This window comes from Callorhinchus milii, unplaced genomic scaffold, assembly GCF_018977255.1.
Source record: "Callorhinchus milii isolate IMCB2004 unplaced genomic scaffold, IMCB_Cmil_1.0 Scaffold22, whole genome shotgun sequence".
Lineage (NCBI taxonomy): Eukaryota > Metazoa > Chordata > Chondrichthyes > Chimaeriformes > Callorhinchidae > Callorhinchus > Callorhinchus milii.
In genome coordinates, this window is record NW_024704763.1 from 9,683,540 (window position 1) to 9,701,944 (window position 18,405).

Below are 18,405 nucleotides of genomic sequence, written 5' to 3' on the forward strand. Positions count from 1 at the left end.
CCAATGTTAGACGGAGGCACCAGCAAAGTGTGATTGTTGCTGTCTTATTTCTTCTGAAGCTGAGACTGTAAAAATCACAGTGGGAGAGTTTATATATTTTCATTTGGCGAGAGCAATCGATAGCAGTGGGAATGGGAGCCAGCCCACTCACTCACCTCTTAGATATAATAAAATATAACTATATTAATAAAAGGGGAACATAATACAAGAAGGACTGACAGTGAAAGATACAAAAGGAGACAGAGCGATAGACAGAGGTTCACAGAGAAACTGAACGAGGGTCAGTGACACATATAAGCTGAGAGGGAGAAACAACAACAAAATTACAGAGCTAATTTTTTGTAATAGGGCCTTCACGTCAGGAGGACGTCCCAAGGCACTGGACAATCAGTGTTTCGGACCCGAGCTTGGGGTCAGGATCAGAGAGGGTGGAAAGCATGAGGGGGGGAGGGAGGAGGGTGACCAAAGGCACGGTTGAAGAGGAGGGTCTTGAGATGGGCAAGGGAGGGGACGAGCCAGAGGGACTGCGAGATGGGAGTTCCAGAGGGTGGGGGCAGAGTGGCAGAAGGCCCGCCCGCCCACGGTGGGGGTAGACAAGGTGGGGGATGTGAAGCAAGCCGGAGCCTGCTGAAGAGCAAGTGGGAAGGTTGGTAGGGGGTTTGGAGGTGGCAGAGGTGGGGGGGGGTGGGAGCAAAGCCATAGAGGGCTTTGAAGGTGAGGACCAGGATCTTGAACTGTATCCTGTGTGATGGGAAGCCAGTGGAGTCGGGCGAGGATGGGGGTGATAGGGTCACGGAGGCTGGTGGGGGAGAGGACACGGGCTGCACAGTTCTGGATGATTTGCAGCCTACGGAGGGAGGAGTTGGGGAGGCCGACAACAGTAGTCGAGCCTGGATGTAATGAAGGTGTGTCTGAGGGTCTTGGTGGTCTGGGGTGTGAGACAGTGGCAGAGCCGGGCGATGTTGCGGAGGTGGGGAAGGCAGAGCGAGTCATGGCACAGATGTGGGTAAAAGGACAGTTGAGGGTCAAACAAGACCCCAAGGTTCCAGAATGGCTCAGTGAGGGGGAATGTGGATTCTTGTATGGTGTCTGCGCCTGTGAAAGAATGTCAAATAAGAGAGAGAGAGGCAGTGACACACAGAGCGAGAAATGATACAGCGGCAGCGAAACAGATGAACTCACTAACAGAGAGAACCTACTGAGAGGTTTGTATGTGTGTGCATGGGAGTGGGAGGGAAGTGGGGGGGAGAAATGGGAGGAGTGGGGGGGACAGCAACACAGTGATGGACAGAAAGCAATTGCTGCTGTTTTTGATATTTTTTGATACAATCCCCAAATCCCTGGATCTCTGCCCATCTCTCCTTGTCTGTTGTATAAATCCGGGGATTTCAGGACACCAAAATCATACGGATTGGAACCCCTAGTCAGCCTAGACTGCGACTTTAAAGTCCCGACTTGGGGCTTGAACCCATAAGATAGATGGGAGTTCTGTATCGTAATGGTTAGAGCATTTGCCTCGCAAGCGAGAAAACCTGGTTTTGATTCCCAGGCATGGCAATTTTCCTTACTCCACATGTCTCTAGTTACCTTGCAGTAAATAGAAACCCAGTATTTAGTTGATTGGCAGATTGCTTTTTCGGGGATAATAATCCCTTCAAAAATAAACAAATCATAATAATTTGTTCACTTAATCCATGATTGTTTGTGGGACGCTGCTGTGCCCAATTGGCTGTCACCTTTCGCCCACAAAATATACAGTCAATTCACTTTACAGTATATTCTGTGAAGCACTTTGGGACCTGATAAGGCGCTATATCAAATGTAAGGATTATTATTATATAACCCTCTCAGACGGTTATATAATAATAATAAGTATTAAGAGACGAGAGTGCTCTCAATTGAGCCAGGCCGACACAACCGATGAACTAAAAAAGGTGAAGTATTCCCTCTCCCGAAGAACTACACATATTGTAGCTTACCTGTGAGCAGGTGAAAGTGAAGCTCGGGTTTTTCTCCATCAGACGCACAGTAGATATCCAACTGCGGGCACACTTGCGAATAGTCTCCTCATACGGCCACAGCCAAGCTGGTAAAGAGATGTTACAGCTCATATCACACTGCTTTGGTTTAATCACATGAATTCAGCAAAGTGAGGAGTGTCTGTAAAGTGTTGTATTTTGCATTGATATCGTGCCCTTCATGAGGGGTAGTATTTCTGTTTATTAAGCATTTTACAGATTATCACAACTGGTTCTTAATCAGTTTTCCCCAATAGTCCAGACCGTCTCCTAACATCCAGAGACTTCCAGATCTCAATATCCAAACATCAGTTTCAAAATGACCAAATTTGGAACACTTGTTACGACCTGCTTGGCTCAGACACCTGGAGATGTGCTGAGTGTGCAGACTGTTCTCTCCTCAGTGCTATAAAATAGTTCTCTTCTCAGTGCTGTAAAATGAACTGTTTAAACTCACTACATACAGGCCGACCGCATTATTAAGCGCCTGACTTGAATGCAAATTGGCTTAAAACCTAGATCTCCTCCCATCTACATCGTCAACCCGGAGATGCGAGCATCTCTTTATACCTGTTATAATTTATTATTTTAATGCCTTCATTTTTGGGATGCGGTTGCTCCTGTGCTTGTTCATTTTTATCTTCAATCAAGGGTGCAAACTCTTGACTAACCAGCGATTTGCGATGTCCTTTAAGCAAATGACGTGAAAGCGCTATACAAATGTAACCTTGTTTGTTTGATTTTGTTCTAAAATAGTATTAAAAGAAATACACTTATGATGTGGGGGAAGCACAAAGCGTAGTAAAGTTACCCAATGTAAATAGGAGAGTAAGGGAAGATGACCGAAGGCATAGTCAAAGAAGGTCTTGAGACGGGCCTTGAGGGACGGGGCAAACAGAGGGATTTCGGGTTGGAGTTCCAGAAGGTGGGTGCAGAAATGCTGAAGGCCCGACCATCGATGGTGGCGCGGGCAGGCGGGAACATGGAGCAGGCCGGAGCCTGCACAGCAGAGGGAGCGGACAGATTGGTGACGTTTGGTAGATCACAAGAGATAGGGAGGAGCGAGAGCAGCGATGATCTATGCCTTTCAATCCCATCATAACCTGTAACTGAATTCCAGTAATCAGGAATCTGCATATAAATTCAACCGTTCAATTAGATTACAAGCTTCACATGTTCATGTACATCATCTCAATTCCTGGATTAGATCATAGAATCATAGAATATTACAGCACAGAAGGAGCCCATTTCAGCCCATCGCGCCTGTGCCGGCTGTTTGGAAGAGTGACCCAATCAGCCCCACTCCCCCACTCTTTCCCCAAATCCTTGCAAATCATTCCTTTTCAAGTTCCTCTCCAATTCCCTTTTGAAAGTTGTTATTGAATCTGTTTCCACCCTTTAAGGCAGCGCATTCCAGACTGTGACAACTCTCTGTAAAGAAAGATTCTCCCCTTTCATGAAATGCCTTGTGATGGTTACTGTCTATTTAACTATAGCCTGTGGTTTCAGGCAGTACTGTCAGACCTGTGTCGATGTGGCAGTGCCCCATGGCGTGCACAGTGTGCTGGCTCTCCCCGTTCCGCTGATGGAAGAAAGTCCTGGCCATAATGTGGGCTTGGGGGAAGGTGCTGGGCTTCGTCACATCGCAAGCGTTCACCATCTGGTTGGCTGTGTACAGCGCCTGGTAACTCCGCTGGTCCTCGGGTCCGAGGAGCTGCAAGTGGTCACAAGCACAAGAACATAAGAATTTGCTGGTGAGAGAAGACCCAGGTCCATCTAATTAGTTCCCCTCCACCATCCTGGCAGTCACTGACATGTCGTGTCCCAAACTATATACTGTATCCCGAATATTTTCTAGCTGAAACCTATCTAGTTTGTTCTTGAAACAAACCACTTTCTGCTTTCACCGTCTGTCTCCCTACGAAGTCTGTTCTATAAGTTTACGACTCAATCACTCAAGTAGTTTTTCTGCAGTTTTGTTCTGAATTTACCCCCTTCAATCACAGGCCGTGTCCTCTGGTTCTACTATTCAGTACAAGACAAACCAACTTATCATGGTCTACATAATCTATTCCCTTCAGAATCTTAAAATAAAAAAACAAACATTACTTCTAAAAACCTCACAATGCCTCAGTGTCCTGAGCTAATACTCCTTCCCATTTGGAGGTTTCACCCAGGCGTCCTGTAGCTGGTTAGAGCACTCGCCTGGCAAGACAGGACCCGGGTTCAATTCCCGGCCAGGGTGAAATCTTAGGCAAGTTTCCTTACTCCACACGCCTCTGTTTATCTAGCAGTAAGTAAAAACCCGGTTTTTAGTCAATTGACAGATCGCTTTCTGGGGATAATAATCCCTCCACCACAAAAAAATAATAATTTGGTCATTTACTTCCTTACTGTTTGTGGTTCCTGCGTTTTGCCCACAAAATACAGTCAACTCACTTTGCAACACAATTTGTGAAGCTTTGAGACGTCTCAATGACGTGATAAGGCGCTACATCAAATTCAAGGATTATTAATATATAATCATTTGGTTTCCTTCCAATGTTGTGGGGATAAGTATGAGAATGTTTTCTGCCTGCTCACTTCAATATTTCATTTTTTATTAAGTGATTTTCCACAGTAAAACGCCATACTTTTAACAGTGGGTATAAAGCTTCCGGTTAGTTAAAGAAACAATCTGACCATTTCACCACATCCAAGCAGATTTATTTTGTGGCTCAGTTGGAGTCAGCATTGCCCAAGTGCATCACCCTGACAAGCAGCAGAACACAATATCAGGGGCTGACGAGGAATATTAACCTACAGAGGCAAATATATACAGGCTAATACACACAGGTTTTATAACTTACAATTTTAGGCTGTATTTTCAATGCATTTTCAGGCTGATCAACGTGACGAATCTAACTTAACAAAACCCCAAAACAGAATTATGGAAAGGAATTATACTCTGGGGAACAGAGGGTGATTTAATTATTTCGTGCTCAGCCCCAAATAACACCGCATTTTATTTTAAATAGTATAAATTGATCCCGACCCCGACCTGTCGAACTCCATTCCGGAGTCATTCTGACTCTTTCCCTCTTTTGCCTTGTTCAAGGTCCGTCTCAACACCCATCTCTTTTGACTGCGCTTTTGATTATCTTTCCCCTCCCAACCCTTCAGCTCCCAGCCCCCCTACCCCCACCCCGGGTGCCGGTGCCCACCAGTAGGGTCAAGCAATGCGCAATATTAAGTTTAAGAGCAGTGAAAACTGCAGGTAGTGAAAAGCTTTAACCTTTACATAAGAATTTGCTGGCGAGAGAAGACCAAGGTCCATCTATTTCATCCTCCACCATCCTGGCAGTCACTGACATGTTATGTCCCAAACTATACACTGTTTCCCCAGATATTATTTTCCAGCAGAAATCAATCTCATTTGTTCTTGAAACAAATAACATTTTCTGCTTCCACCGTCTGTCTCCCTCGGGAGCCTGGTCCATACTTTTACTAGTTGCTCACTCAAATAATGTTTACCCAGATTTGTTCTGAATTTACCTCCTTTCAACTGCAGGCTGTGTCCTCTGGTTGTATATGTGAGAACGACTTACTCCTTTTTTATTAAAAAATAAATAATCCTTTACACAAGATGTAAGGATTATATCTCTCATATTTTCTGTTCTTACCCCAACAAACAAATGTACACCATACAACTCTGCCTTTCATGTTAGGAGGACATCTCACAGAACGGCACCTCCGACAATGCAGGCCCCCCCACCAGCACTGCACTGGAGCGTCAGCCTAGACTATGAGCTCAAAGTCTTGACATGGGGCTTGAGCCCAGAACTCCTGACATAGAGGCGAGTGTGCTACTGACTAAACCAGGCTGATAGCTTCAATGTTTCTGTTCTCTTGTCAATAATCACCATAGTCACTATGGGTGAACAAAGAGAAATTTTTGTAGTCCCGTAGTTCAGTGGTTCGAGCACTCGCCTCGCAAGCGAGAGGACCCGGGTTTCATTACCGGACAGGGCAAAACCTTGGGCAAATTTCCTTACTCAACATGCCTCTGTGTACTTAGTAGTAAGTAGGAACCCGGTTGTTAGTTGATTGATGGATCGATTTCCAGGGGTAATAATAAATCCTTCCAAAAAAAAAATTAAATTTGGGCACTCAATCCACGACTGTTTGTGGGACGCTGTTGGGCACAATTGGCTGCCGCGTTTCACCCACAAAATGCATAGTTAACTGACTTTATTGTGCAATATTGTGTGAAGCACTTTGAGAAGTTTCGATGACGTGAGAAGGCGCCATATCAAATGCCAGGATGATTATTATTATTTCATCTTACCTTCGTCATATCGGTGAGGATCTCAAAGTCGACCAGCAGTTCATAAGCTCCTCTGTTGAAGACGACCAGCTCGGCCTTGTGGAGAGTGAATTTACGGTCAGGGTCTGGCGGGGAGATCGTTGTGCCCTGACCTGCTCCAAACAATCCATTGCAGGCCAGCTCCACATACAGCTCCAGGCTCCAAAGGAGAAAACAAAACAGTGTCATTTTTCCCCATATTTTCTGTTCTTACCCCAACAAACAAACGTAATTTACCACCATCCAACTCTGCCAGGAAACTCCAGCACATCAATTCCCCTTTTCAAATAGGATTCAAACTCAAGCTTCAAGGACAAGGAATACTTTTCCACATGACTGTTAGCAGCGTAACTTGTGTGTGAATGACCAGGGAAAGCTTTTTGGCTGGGCCCAAATGTCTCAACAACAAATTACATTTGCACAGTGCCTTTCACATCCCATGGCGCTGGACAGTCAAGGATTTGGATCCGAGCAGGAGGTTGAGATCAGGAGGGGTGGCGGTCAGGGAGGGAAGGGTGACCAAAGGCACAATCGAAGAGGAAGGTCTTGAGATGTGCCTTGAAGAAGGCAAAGGAGGGGGTGAGGCTAAGGGTCTGTAGGATGGAGTTCTAGAGGGTGGAGACAGAGAGGCTGAAGGCCTGATCACCGATGATGTGGTGAGCTGGGCAGGGGCCGCGGAACAGGCCAGAGCCTGCTGAGTGGAGGGAGCGGACAGGTCCATATGGAGCAGCTCAGCGGCTATGTAAATAAGAAACAAACAAATGGCTGCTTCTGGGTCACTGAGAAGCTGCTGCGTCGTGTGTGTGAAGTAGCGCTAACTTCCTTCACAGAGTTACGTTAACAACAACAACTTGCATTATACACAGCGCCCTTCACTCGGGGTAGTGTCCTGGAGCGCTTCACAGTGAGGGAGTCTAACCCTGAGTGGGGGAGAGGGAGGGGGGAGGTGACTGGAGGCACGATCAAAAAGGTCTTTAGGCGGGATTTGAAGGTGGGGAATGAGTGGGCAAGCTGGGGGGATCGAGGGAGAGAGTGTCAAGAGTTTCGGGGCGCAGTGGCTGAAGGCATGGCCACCGATGGTGGAGCGGGGGGAACAAAGGACAAACAGAAGCCCGGAGGCAGCAGGTGGTGGAGCCGGGGGTGAGCAGATTGGAGAGGGAGGGAGGTGCGAGGGCACAAAGGGATTTGAAAATGAGTGAGAGGATCTTGAAATCGATCTGTTTGGTGATTGGGAGCCAGTGGAGCTGGCAACACTGCTTCCCACATATACTGCACACACACAACATGCAGCTCCTCACTTCAGCAGCAACCGGCTAACCAAGAAAGTTGTCCTATTTTGGTCAGTCAGTGCCGGAGACCAGGTGTATCAAACTGCTGGTTAGTTAGTGAGCCCGAGTAAATAGTGACCAAGCTTCCTAGTAGATCCACACTCTAACAAGGCAGTGATTTATCAAAGCCAGCAGCCAATACCAGTCTAATTGAACCTGAGCTTCTAAACCAGTAAGGAATGCCAATGCCTTACACTCACATGGCCAAGACAACAACAACAACAACAACAAGATTCCATTTATAAAGCGCCTTTCACGTCAGGAGGACGTCCCAAGGCGCTGCACAGTTGGGTCATGACCCGAGCAGGGGGGAAATGGTCAGGGTGAGGGGAGGGAAGGGAGGGAGCGAGGAGGGGGAAGAGAGTCGAGAGGGGAGCTGAAGGCTCGGTCAAAGAGAAAGGTTTTGAGACCGGCCTTGAAGGAGGAAAGGGAGGAAGCGGTGAAGGCACTGGGGGATGGAGTTCCAGAGCCTGGGGGCTGAGAGGCTGAAGGCCCGACCACCGATGGTAGGGCGGTTGGGGCGGGGGACGTGGAGCAGACCGGAGCCAGAGGAACGGAGGGTACGGGCAGGTAGGTAGGGGGATAGTAGGTCGGAGAGACACCGTGTAGCTGAACAAACCCTAGAAACAGGAGGGGCAGAGGTGTCAATGTAGGAATAAACAAGGATAAGAGAAGGACTCCACAGCTCAGAGACATCAGTAAAGTACAGGGTGTCAACAAAGTCCTGTTACCCCCATGTGTTCTTTTCCTACAGAGCACTGACCAACAACAGAAACTTGTAAGAATGATGAGAATTGTATTTAGAAGTTACTTCATTGTATTCAGTACAAGTGTTTAACTGTATTTAGCCGTCCAGAGGATGGGTGTGTGTGTGAGTGTGTGAGCGCCAGCATTTTCATGGCAGATAATGATCCGTTACCATATTCAGTGCCACATCTTCTGTAACATGGAGTCAGTGAGGAGGTGAAATGTATCTCTGACAGCTAGCTTCAGCTCCTCTGTAATCTCATATCACTGTTTTGTAACAGGGAGTAACAGGACTTTGTGGACACATACCCAGCCACTTTATGATGAAACTTATCAGCTGGTTATGTAAGTCTAGTTGAGCTAGAGAGGAGAGACTGGAGCTGAATGATGTGACTGACCTGTGCGGCTCCTCCTGGGTCAGATTGTCTGTCAGGATGTAGCTCGTCTTCTCCCCTTCTGTTGTCAGGCCCTAAAGCAGCAATTCAAAATTTATCTTCAAAAAACCGAAACACTAAATATTTTAAAGTGAGAAAATCCCCTTCAGCCAGAATGTTCTAAACGCTGAGCCTGCAAAAAAGTCTTACGTATCCTCAAAAAACTATTTAATTGTGTGGAATTTATATAATAATAATCCTTACATTTGATATATCGCCTTATCATGTCTTCAAGACGTCTCAAAGCGCTTCACAGAATATACTGTAAAGTGGAGTGGCTGTATATTTTGTGGGCGAAACTCTTACATGCCAAATACATTTGTCTTTATTTGGCTTGGTAAGAATTAATGGGTGGGCACAATATTTGTTGAGTAATTGTAATCAGTTATATTCTTCTGCAGATCTGAACTCCTCAACCTCCCTGGGCTCTCCCTCAGACTCACCGAACCAGTGCGCAATCTAGGCATCTGGGTCGACCCCCAGCTGTCCTTCTCCCCACATCCGGTTCCTGACCAGGACCAGCTTCTTCCATCTCCGCCACATTGCCCGCCTCTGACTGTATATTACCCCAAATGCAGCCGAAACCCTGGTGCATGCGTTCGTCACCTCCGCCTGGATTACTCCAACTCACTCCTCGCCGGTCTCCCCAGCTCCACCATTATTATAATAATAATAATCCTTGCATTTGATATAGCGCTTTTCACGTCGGGAGGACGTCTCAAAGCGCTTCACAGAACACACTGTAAAGTGAATTGACTGTATATTTGTGGGCGAACGCGGCAGCCAATTGCGCACAGCAATGTCCCACAAACAGTCGTAGATTGAAAATGACCAATTTATTATTGTTTTTGGTTTTGGAGGGATTATTATTAGGCTCTGTGTGGAGTAAGGAAACTTGCCCGAGGTTTCGCCCTGAACTGCCGGGAATTGAACTCAGGTCTCTCACTTGCAAAGCGAGTGCTCTAACCACTGAGCTACAGGACTCCACATTCACAAGATCAGCTCATTCAGACTCTGCCGCCCACATACTGACCCGAACCAAACTCCCTACCCACATCTCACCAGTTCTGGCCCAGGCTCCACTGGCTCCCCATCACCAAACAGATTGACTTCAAGATCCTCTCACTCGTGTTCAAATCCATTCACTCCCTGACACCTCCCTACCTCTCCGACCCTCTCACTCCCCAATCCACCACCCAGTGCCTCCGCTCGACCCTCACATCCTCCGCCCCACCATCGGAGGCCGCGCTTTTGGCCACTACACCCCGAAACTCTGAACACTCTGCCTCAATCCCTCCGCCTGCCCCCTCTCCCCTCTTTCGAGTCCCACCTGAAAACGTTCCTGTTCGACCATACTTACGGCCACCTCCCCTCTCCCTTCGGCTCTAGTCAGGCTCCACCACTGTTAAGCGCTCTGAGACGCTGCCCTGCATGAAGGGCGCTAAATAAGTGCAAGTTGTTGTTGTACTCGTCTCCCTCCAAGTGTTAGGGTGAGTGTGTCTAGTGAGGTAGTGAGGGGTGCCGGGGGAGGTTGGCCAGGAGAGTGGCGGGGAGGTGGGGGGGTAAGTTTTGTGACAAAGGGTACAAATCCTGGAGACTTGCACCCCAGTCAGGCCCAGGACGCTGCCTTAAACAATCTGACCCCTTTATCCTTCGCTGGGAGTATGGTTTCACACCCACCTTCGCCCGGCTCCAGTGGCTCCCCATCCCCCAGAGGATAGAGTTTAAAATCCTCATCCTCGTCTTCAAGGCCCTCCATGTTCGACTGTGCTTAGTCGAACCTCTGTGACCTGCTGACCCCACATCAACCTGCTCGCTCCCTCTCCTCAGCAGGCTCCGGCCTGATCCACCATCGCCCAGCCCTCAGCCTCTCTGCCCCCACCCTTTGGAACTCCATCCCACAGCTCCTTTGCTTCGTTCCCTCCCTTGCCTCCTTCAAGGCACGTCTCGAGATCCTCCTCTTCCACTACACTTTCGGTCACCCTCCTACCTCCACCCTCTCTGCCCTCCATCCCCCCTGATTCCAACCCCTGCTTGGATCCAAATCCCTGACTGGATCCCCAGCACCTTGGGACGTCCTCCTGACGTGAAAAGCGCTGTGTAAATCTCATTTGTTGTTGTTGTTTGTTCCACCCACCATTACCTCACAATAACTCCTGTGAGAGCCTTAGCTCAGCTCCACGTCTCTGCTGTTTGGCCTCGGGGAGTGAAGCTGATGCTGTGGCTGATTTTCCCGTCTAACAAGGGGAGCTGATACTAACTGTAAGCCCGGCTCTGATCAACCACTCAAAGTCTGCCCCAGTCTGCAAGGCTCGTGTTATCCACTGACCCCACTGAGCTGTGGACAGACGAGAGAATTTTTTTTAATGGAAAATAATGCACTCGTTTTCCTGGGTGAAATATACATTCAACAACTTGCATTCATATAGTGTCCTTCTACATCAGCTCGGAGTGTTACATTCTAATATGAACTGGTAATTCAGATTGGCCTGGAAGTTTACAATAACATACCTGTATCGGAGTGTTGTTCCTCCATATCAGCCCTTCACCCTCGCTCTCCCACACAAAGTGCACCTCGCTGCCCTCCCAATCCTTCGGGATGTTCAGTGTTACCTTGAACCAGGCCGTCCACCATCTGTAGAGCGATGTGGAGAGATTAACTGTAGGAACAACTATAATCCAAACTGTGTGAAGGAGCCAACAGAGAAAATCAAGTCAGTTTCATAGAATATCACTGCACAGAAGGAGGCCAATCGGCCCATCGTGCCTGCTTTTGGAAGAGCGACCCAACCAGTCCCACTCCCCCGCTCTTTCCCAAATCTTTGCAATTTTTTCCTTTTCAAGTTCCTATGCAATTCCCTTTTGAAAGTTGGTGTTGAATCTGTTCCCACCCTTTCAGGCAGTGCATTCCAGATCATGACAACTCTCTGGATAAAAAGGCTCCTCATCTCCCCTCTAGTTCTTTTGCCAATTATTTTAAATCTCTGGTTAACGTCCCACCCGCCAGAGGAAACAGTTTCTCCCGATCTACTCTATCAAAACCCCTCTTAATTTTGAATACATCTATTAAATCTCCCCTCAACCTTCTCTGCTCTAAGAAGAACAATCCCAACTTCTCAATTAATTATAAACCTCACTCACTGGAGAAAGTCAAAGCCAACACGAGGTGAACAGAAACAAAGAAGTGAGAGTTAGAGAAATATTGCGAATTTGGTAAGAAAAAAATGCTTTTAAGAATAATCAGACTGTCGTAAAGGCTCCTGATTTTGAGCTACTTATTGATATCGCTCAACATTGAACATTAAGTTGAATAGTAAAGTAAGAATGTTCAGCTAGAACTAGAAAATATAGGTCAAAATATAACTACATTAATGATAATAATTCTTGCAATTGATACAGCGTCTTATCACGTCTTTGAGACGTCTCAAAGCACTTCATAGAATATACTGTAACGTGAATTGACTGTATATTTTGTGGGTGAAACAAAGCTGCCAATTGCGCACTCAGCTGTAATAATTAACCCTAACCCTAATACCGTCAAAAGGGGAACAACAACAACAACAAGATTCCATTTATAAAGCGCCTTTCACGTCAGGAGGACGTCCCAAGGCGCTGCACAGTTGGGTCATGACCCGAGCAGGGGGGAAATGGTCAGGGTGAGGGGAGGGAAGGGAGGGAGCGAGGAGGGGGAAATGGTCAGGGTGAGGGGAGGGAAGGGAGGGAGCGAGGAGGGGGAAATGGTCAGGGTGAGGGGAGGGAAGGGAGGGAGCGAGGAGGGGGTAGAGAGTCGAGAGTGGAGCTGAAGGCACGGTCAAAGAGAAAGGTTTTGAGACCGGCCTTGAAGGAGGAAAGGGAGGAAGCGGCGAAGGCACTGGGGATGGAGTTCCAGAGCCTGGGGGCTGAGAGGCTGAAGGCCCGACCACCGATGGTAGGGCGATTGGGGCGGGGGACGTGGAGCAGACCAGAGCCAGAGGAACGGAGGGTACGGGCAGGTAGGTAGGGGGATAGTAGGTTGGAGAGGTAGGAGGGAGCGAGGCCGTGAATGGCCTTGTAGGTGAGGATGAGGATCTTGAAATCAATCCTCTGGGGGATGGGGAGCCAGTGGAGGCGAGCGAGGGTGGGAGTGATGTGGTCCCGAAGCCTGGTGCGGGACAGTACACGAGCTGCAGAGTTATGAATGACCTGCAGTGTGGAGGGAGGGCCGGGAAGGCTGCGAGGAGAGAGTTCCCGTAGTCCAGCCTTGAGGTGACAAAGGCGTGAACCAGGGTTTCAGCCGCGTGAGGGGTGAGGTAGTGCCGTAGTCTGGCGATGTTCCGGAGGTGATGGAAGGCGGTGCCAGTTGTGGTGCGGATGTGAGGGAGAAAGGACAGCTCAGGAATCAGCTTGGGTGTTAAAAGTAAAGTTACCTGGAAATAGTTAAAATAAATGGATGTTTGTAAAAGAACTAGGACCTTGTGTCTATTCATTGCCTGCCATTTTGTTGGGAGCTAGGAGTTAAATTGTTTCTTTGCTCAGACAAAAGCAGGTCGGAGAGATAGGTAAGAGGGCACAAAGCGATTTGAAAATGAGAGAGGATCTTGAAATCGATCTGTTTGGTGATTGGGAGCCAGTGGAGCCTGGGGAGGGCTGCGGTGATGGGGGTATGGAGTTTAGTGAGTGATAGGGAGCCAGTGGAGTATGGCGAGAACTGGGCCGATGGGGGGACAGAGTTTAAAGTAAGTCAGTATACGGACGGCAGTTTTCGAGCAGTTGGATTTTATGGATAGTGGAGCTAGGGAGATAGACCAGTGAGGAGGGAGTTTGAATAGGTGAGGAGTGATGTGATGAAAACATGGACGAGGGTTTCGAAGGACACTGAAATCATTTGAGTGATGTTTCTCAGAACATTCCTGCCTTTGTACTCACGTGGGACCAAATGAATCTCCAACTTTAGCAGCTTTGAAGTCTCTTTTCACTGCCTCTTCATATGGTATACGTGATGGTGTCAGGAAATACGAGAGAGAATCCACAGGACAGCGAGCACCAAACAGCCTGCAGGAACCACAATGCCACAAAGCCTTTAGTTGCAGTTCCACGGATTAACACAATCTGATCAAATACGACTTTGATCTTTGTGGGAATGATCAAGGAAACTCACCTGGACTGAGTAGACCTTACCCTATTGGATATCCAAGGGCAAAGTCTATCACAGGCAAACAAAACATGTGGTGTCAAGCACTTTAATCCTTGCACTGCTCAAGAAACGGTAGACAAGTCTCTGAAGAGTACTTACTGTTACAATTTGTTGAGAATTCTCTTCAGGCATATTTACTGTCTAGGTTGAAGTATGGTGATGTCTGGAGTATCACAGGCTGCTTGGGATAGTATTTATTATCATAGCCAATATTATTATCATAGACTGCAGCTTGTTTCATTAGATAGAAACTACTCAATGTTGGTGGAAAAGTGTTATCAATAGATGCCGCTGAGAAGCCAGTCACTCACTCTGACCCGAGGAGCATTGTGTGTGAGGTTTGTGTTTAAATGTGCAGTATTGGACCTTTAATGTGCCTATAGATAATGACAGGAGCAGCAAGAACCAGTTTAAATCTGGTACACTGCTCTTAAGAACAGCACTTCAAACAGAATGTGCTTCATATACAAGGTCAGGAAGCAGCGATCAGGATTTGGTAAACCAACACTTTGTTTGCTTGTATCCATTCAATCAATTCAAACCCCACCTGAGGTTTCACCAGGTATTTCCGAGGAAGGTCCTCAAAATCTGAATTGGAGATAGTTTTTTGAAGTACCGTGACAGATACAGAAACTCTCACTTTGCTAAAGAGTTCCACCAATGTACCCACCTACACATGAAAATTTCCATAACTGAAATGGAATGTGCAATTTCTCCCTGGAGGGCCACATGCTGCTTACCCAAATACCAGAGAGGATGAGGGTCAGGTTAGTGAGAGCCAACATTTGGGGACCGTATAATTGTAGGTAAATGCGTCAGCCAATTTGCACACAATGTCCCACAAACAAGCCATGAAGTGAATGACCAATCTTATCTGAAGCAACAGTCTAGACTGTAAGTTCAAAGCCCCAACATGGCTGTTGTATCCAGAATCTTCTGACTTACAACTGAGCCAGGCTACACCTTAGGTCTCTGTTTTTGTTTCAGATTTCCAGCATCTGCAGTATTTTGTGTTTTGTTTGCACCTTAGGTCTCCTCAGTCTTGAAAGGTGCTATCTTAGAGGGACCTTATAGAAGTATATAAAATTTTAAATGGGATTGAAAACCCAGAACAATAATAATCTCTGCATTTGACATCACGTCATCAAGATGTCTCAAAGAACTTCACAGGATATACTGTAAAATGCAGTGACTGTGCATCTTGTGGGTAAATTGTGGCGGGTAAATTGCACACGTGGTGTCCCTCAAAACCGCCGTGGAATGAGTAACCAATTTTATTTGGGATTGTTACTTTCAATGTACTGAGACAGAACACACAGTTTGGGTTGGAAAGAGCAATGTTAGGGCAGACAACAGGAAATATTTCTTTAACGGGCAGAACTGGGGTGCCAATAGGGGTTTCGCCAACAAAGTACACAATCAATTCACTTTACAGTGTATCCTGTAAAGCGCTTTGAGACGTCTCGAAGACGTGATGAGGCGCAATATCAAATGCCAGGATTATTATTATTATAAAGCCATGATCTGGGCTCATTTCATAAAGAGCTCGATACTCTACTGTGATTGGGGGAGGTTCAGATGACTGCTGGGGGAGGATAGAGAGGGTGATGAGGGGAGGGCGGAAGAGGAGGGGGTAACAGGGAGACAGGAGAGGGGAAGGAGAGGGCCGGCAAGGCCAGATTGGGTGGGTTTCACTCCCAATTGAGAGGGTTTGTGTTGTGCTGCGCGTGAAAAAAAGTTTAATTTAATTTTAAATTAATAATAATAATAAACCTGTAAACCTGCCCCACTGTGAAGAGTTTTCTTACGCAGTTGGGAAGTCACTGGTCTGTGGCTCTGGTGCCCACGTTGGACACAACACACTATTGGGCTACTTTTTGGGCTCGTCTGGTGGCCTTTGGGCTACAGACTGTTGAGTTCCCGGCGGCCCGCGGGCCAGAGCTCCGGCACCGGGGGCCGCCCGCCCCACGGCCCGGCATTCACACTCACCGGCCCCGCAGGTTGACGTCGGTGAAGTAGAGCGGCGAGACGAACTTCTCGGCGCGCTCCAGCGTCGTGCGCCGGTTCTTTGCTACAAAGGCCGCCATGACCGCGGTCCGCCACCTCCCCGTCCCCCCGAGCACCGCACCCCGGACCGTCTGTCCCGGGAACAAACAGTCCGCGTGTCTGTCAGTCAGTCAGTCAGTCAGAGCGCGTCCCTCTCATTAACCTCAGACACTCACTCACACTCAGTCAGTGCGCTGCCAAGTGCAGGTCACTCAGGACCACTCTCTCCGCTGCTGTGCAAATAATAATAATTCTTGCATTTGATACAACGCCTTATCACGTCGGGAGGACGTCCCAAAGCGCTTCACAGAATATACTGCAAAGTGAACTGACTGTATATGTTGTGGGCGAAACGCGGCAGCGAATTGCGTACAGCAGTGTCCCACAAACAGCCGGGGATTGAGTGACCAAATTATTATTATAAATCAATAAACTATGCAAATCATGGAGTTTATTCAATAATAGAATCAAAGAATAATAATAATCATTCAATTCTATTGTTCAATTTATCCAAAGTATAAATCGATCAAATTAAATTATTATGAAAAGTCCAAACGCCTCCATCACATTACACATTGCGCTGTAAACCACGGCCAGTTTATAGCTCAGAAATTCTCCAAGCATTGTCTGCTCAAAATGAGAATGCAACACAGGTGAGAATCTCTCATAATTATTCACCTCCTCAATCTGCAAACCCAAAGGCAGTGGTTGTGGGATGTTCTCTGGTAGGTGCCACACCAGGTCTGTCTAACACCTGGCTGCTGTTTAAATCCCTAGAATATTACATTTTAATTTCTTTCTCTAATATAATTTGAAGCAAAGCTCCGTTCTCCACCTTCCCAGGAAGAGCAAATCCACTCACGTCAGCATCACCAAGTTTTTACGCTTCACCAAACTTTTAGTAATCATTTGAAATAAAATGCTGGCATTATTACCTACCATTTGTGTCACCCATATAAATGCAGTTAGCTCCGTCTAACCCATAAGGTAATATTTTAGCAGGTAAGGTGGTCAAACTGGATAAGGAGCTTTTACTTCTGAGCTTCCTTCTGCACTGTAAATTCTAACCATCAGGTAGGAAGCTTGTTGGTACCTTGTTCTCACACATTGCTGTCTTAACTGCTTCCAGTTCCAGCAGTGCCCTCGATGTACACTCTTGTGGCTGCCCAGTGTCTTGACTAATGCCAATTTGCACCTGAGTCAAGACACTAAGAGTGTACATCATGTAGAAGCAAGGGAAGGTATTGAGTATGGGTGGCAGAGATGCTGAATGCCTGCCAATGGTAGGGCTGGGAGTGCGGGGGACCTGAAGCAGGCTGGTGTCCGCTGAGCGGAGGGAGCGGACAGGCTGGTATGAGATTAGGAGGTCGGACAAGTGGGGAAGAGAGCAAGACAGTGGAGGACTTTGAAGGTGAGTACGAGGGTAATCCATGACTGTTTGAGACACTGCTGTGTGCATTTGGCTGCTGCGTTTCACCCACAAAACATAGTCAATTCACTTTACAGTATATTCTGTGAAGCACTTTGAGATGTCTCGAAGACGTGATAAGGCGCTGTATTAAATAAAAGGATTATTATTAGCCTCTAGAATGCGAAAACAGAAATTTTGCTCAAGTGTTTCCAGCACCTGGAACTGGATTCAACAACTTGCATTTATACAGCGCCCTTCACGTGGGGTAGTCTCCCAGAGCGCTTCACAGTAGAGGAGTCTGACAATGAGCCAAGGGGAGAGGGAGGGGGAAAGGTGACCGTAAACACGATCAAAAAGGTTCTTACATAACCAAAACACAAAATACTGCAATACTGGAAATAGGAAATAAACAGAAGTGGTTGGGAACACTCAGCAGGTCAGGCAGCATCTACGGAGAGAGGAAAGTGAGTTAATGTTTCAGGTCGATGACCTTTCATCAGAACTGCCCTCCATAGATGTTGCTTGACCTGCTGAGTGTTCCCAGCAACTTCTGACTTTTCCATAACTTTGCAGCCAGTGCGTGCTGGCTATTCCTGTGCAGAGATGGTGCTACTGAATCTTTTGTGTAATGTGGCTCTGTATTTTGTTTCTGCATTTCAGAAGTACACTTAGTTCAATAATAAAACCCAAAGTACTTTGTGAAAAACCATCTGAGCTTCAGATCTAAAGTTATTCCCATTACAGATTTAAACCAAAGTACAAACTAAAACAGAATAATTTAACAAAAAAAACAAAAACACTTCACACAGCCAGATTTCAGCCCTGGCGATATTTTAATGGAAATACTGAACTACAAGTCAAGTTTACAACTTCTGTATAGAAATCACACGTGGGTGGCCAAAG

General features: G+C 47.0%; 1 protein-coding gene across 1 annotated transcript in view; it reads right to left on the reverse strand.

Annotated features, from left to right (window-relative positions):
- The window catches only part of man2c1 (mannosidase, alpha, class 2C, member 1), a 63,660-nt gene extending 47,495 nt beyond the window's left edge, over window positions 1–16,165 (reverse strand). Inside the window, exons 1-7 of the mRNA XM_042342993.1 lie at window positions 16,035–16,165; window positions 13,778–13,903; window positions 11,384–11,507; window positions 8,837–8,907; window positions 6,346–6,523; window positions 3,543–3,732; window positions 1,980–2,086 (exon numbers count right to left, since the gene is read on the reverse strand). Of these exons, the coding sequence (XP_042198927.1) occupies window positions 1,980–2,086; window positions 3,543–3,732; window positions 6,346–6,523; window positions 8,837–8,907; window positions 11,384–11,507; window positions 13,778–13,903; window positions 16,035–16,132 (894 nt within the window). The 5' untranslated portion in view covers window positions 16,133–16,165. The remainder of the gene's footprint in view (window positions 1–1,979; window positions 2,087–3,542; window positions 3,733–6,345; window positions 6,524–8,836; window positions 8,908–11,383; window positions 11,508–13,777; window positions 13,904–16,034) is intronic.
- Window positions 16,166–18,405: the final 2,240 nt, after the last annotated feature.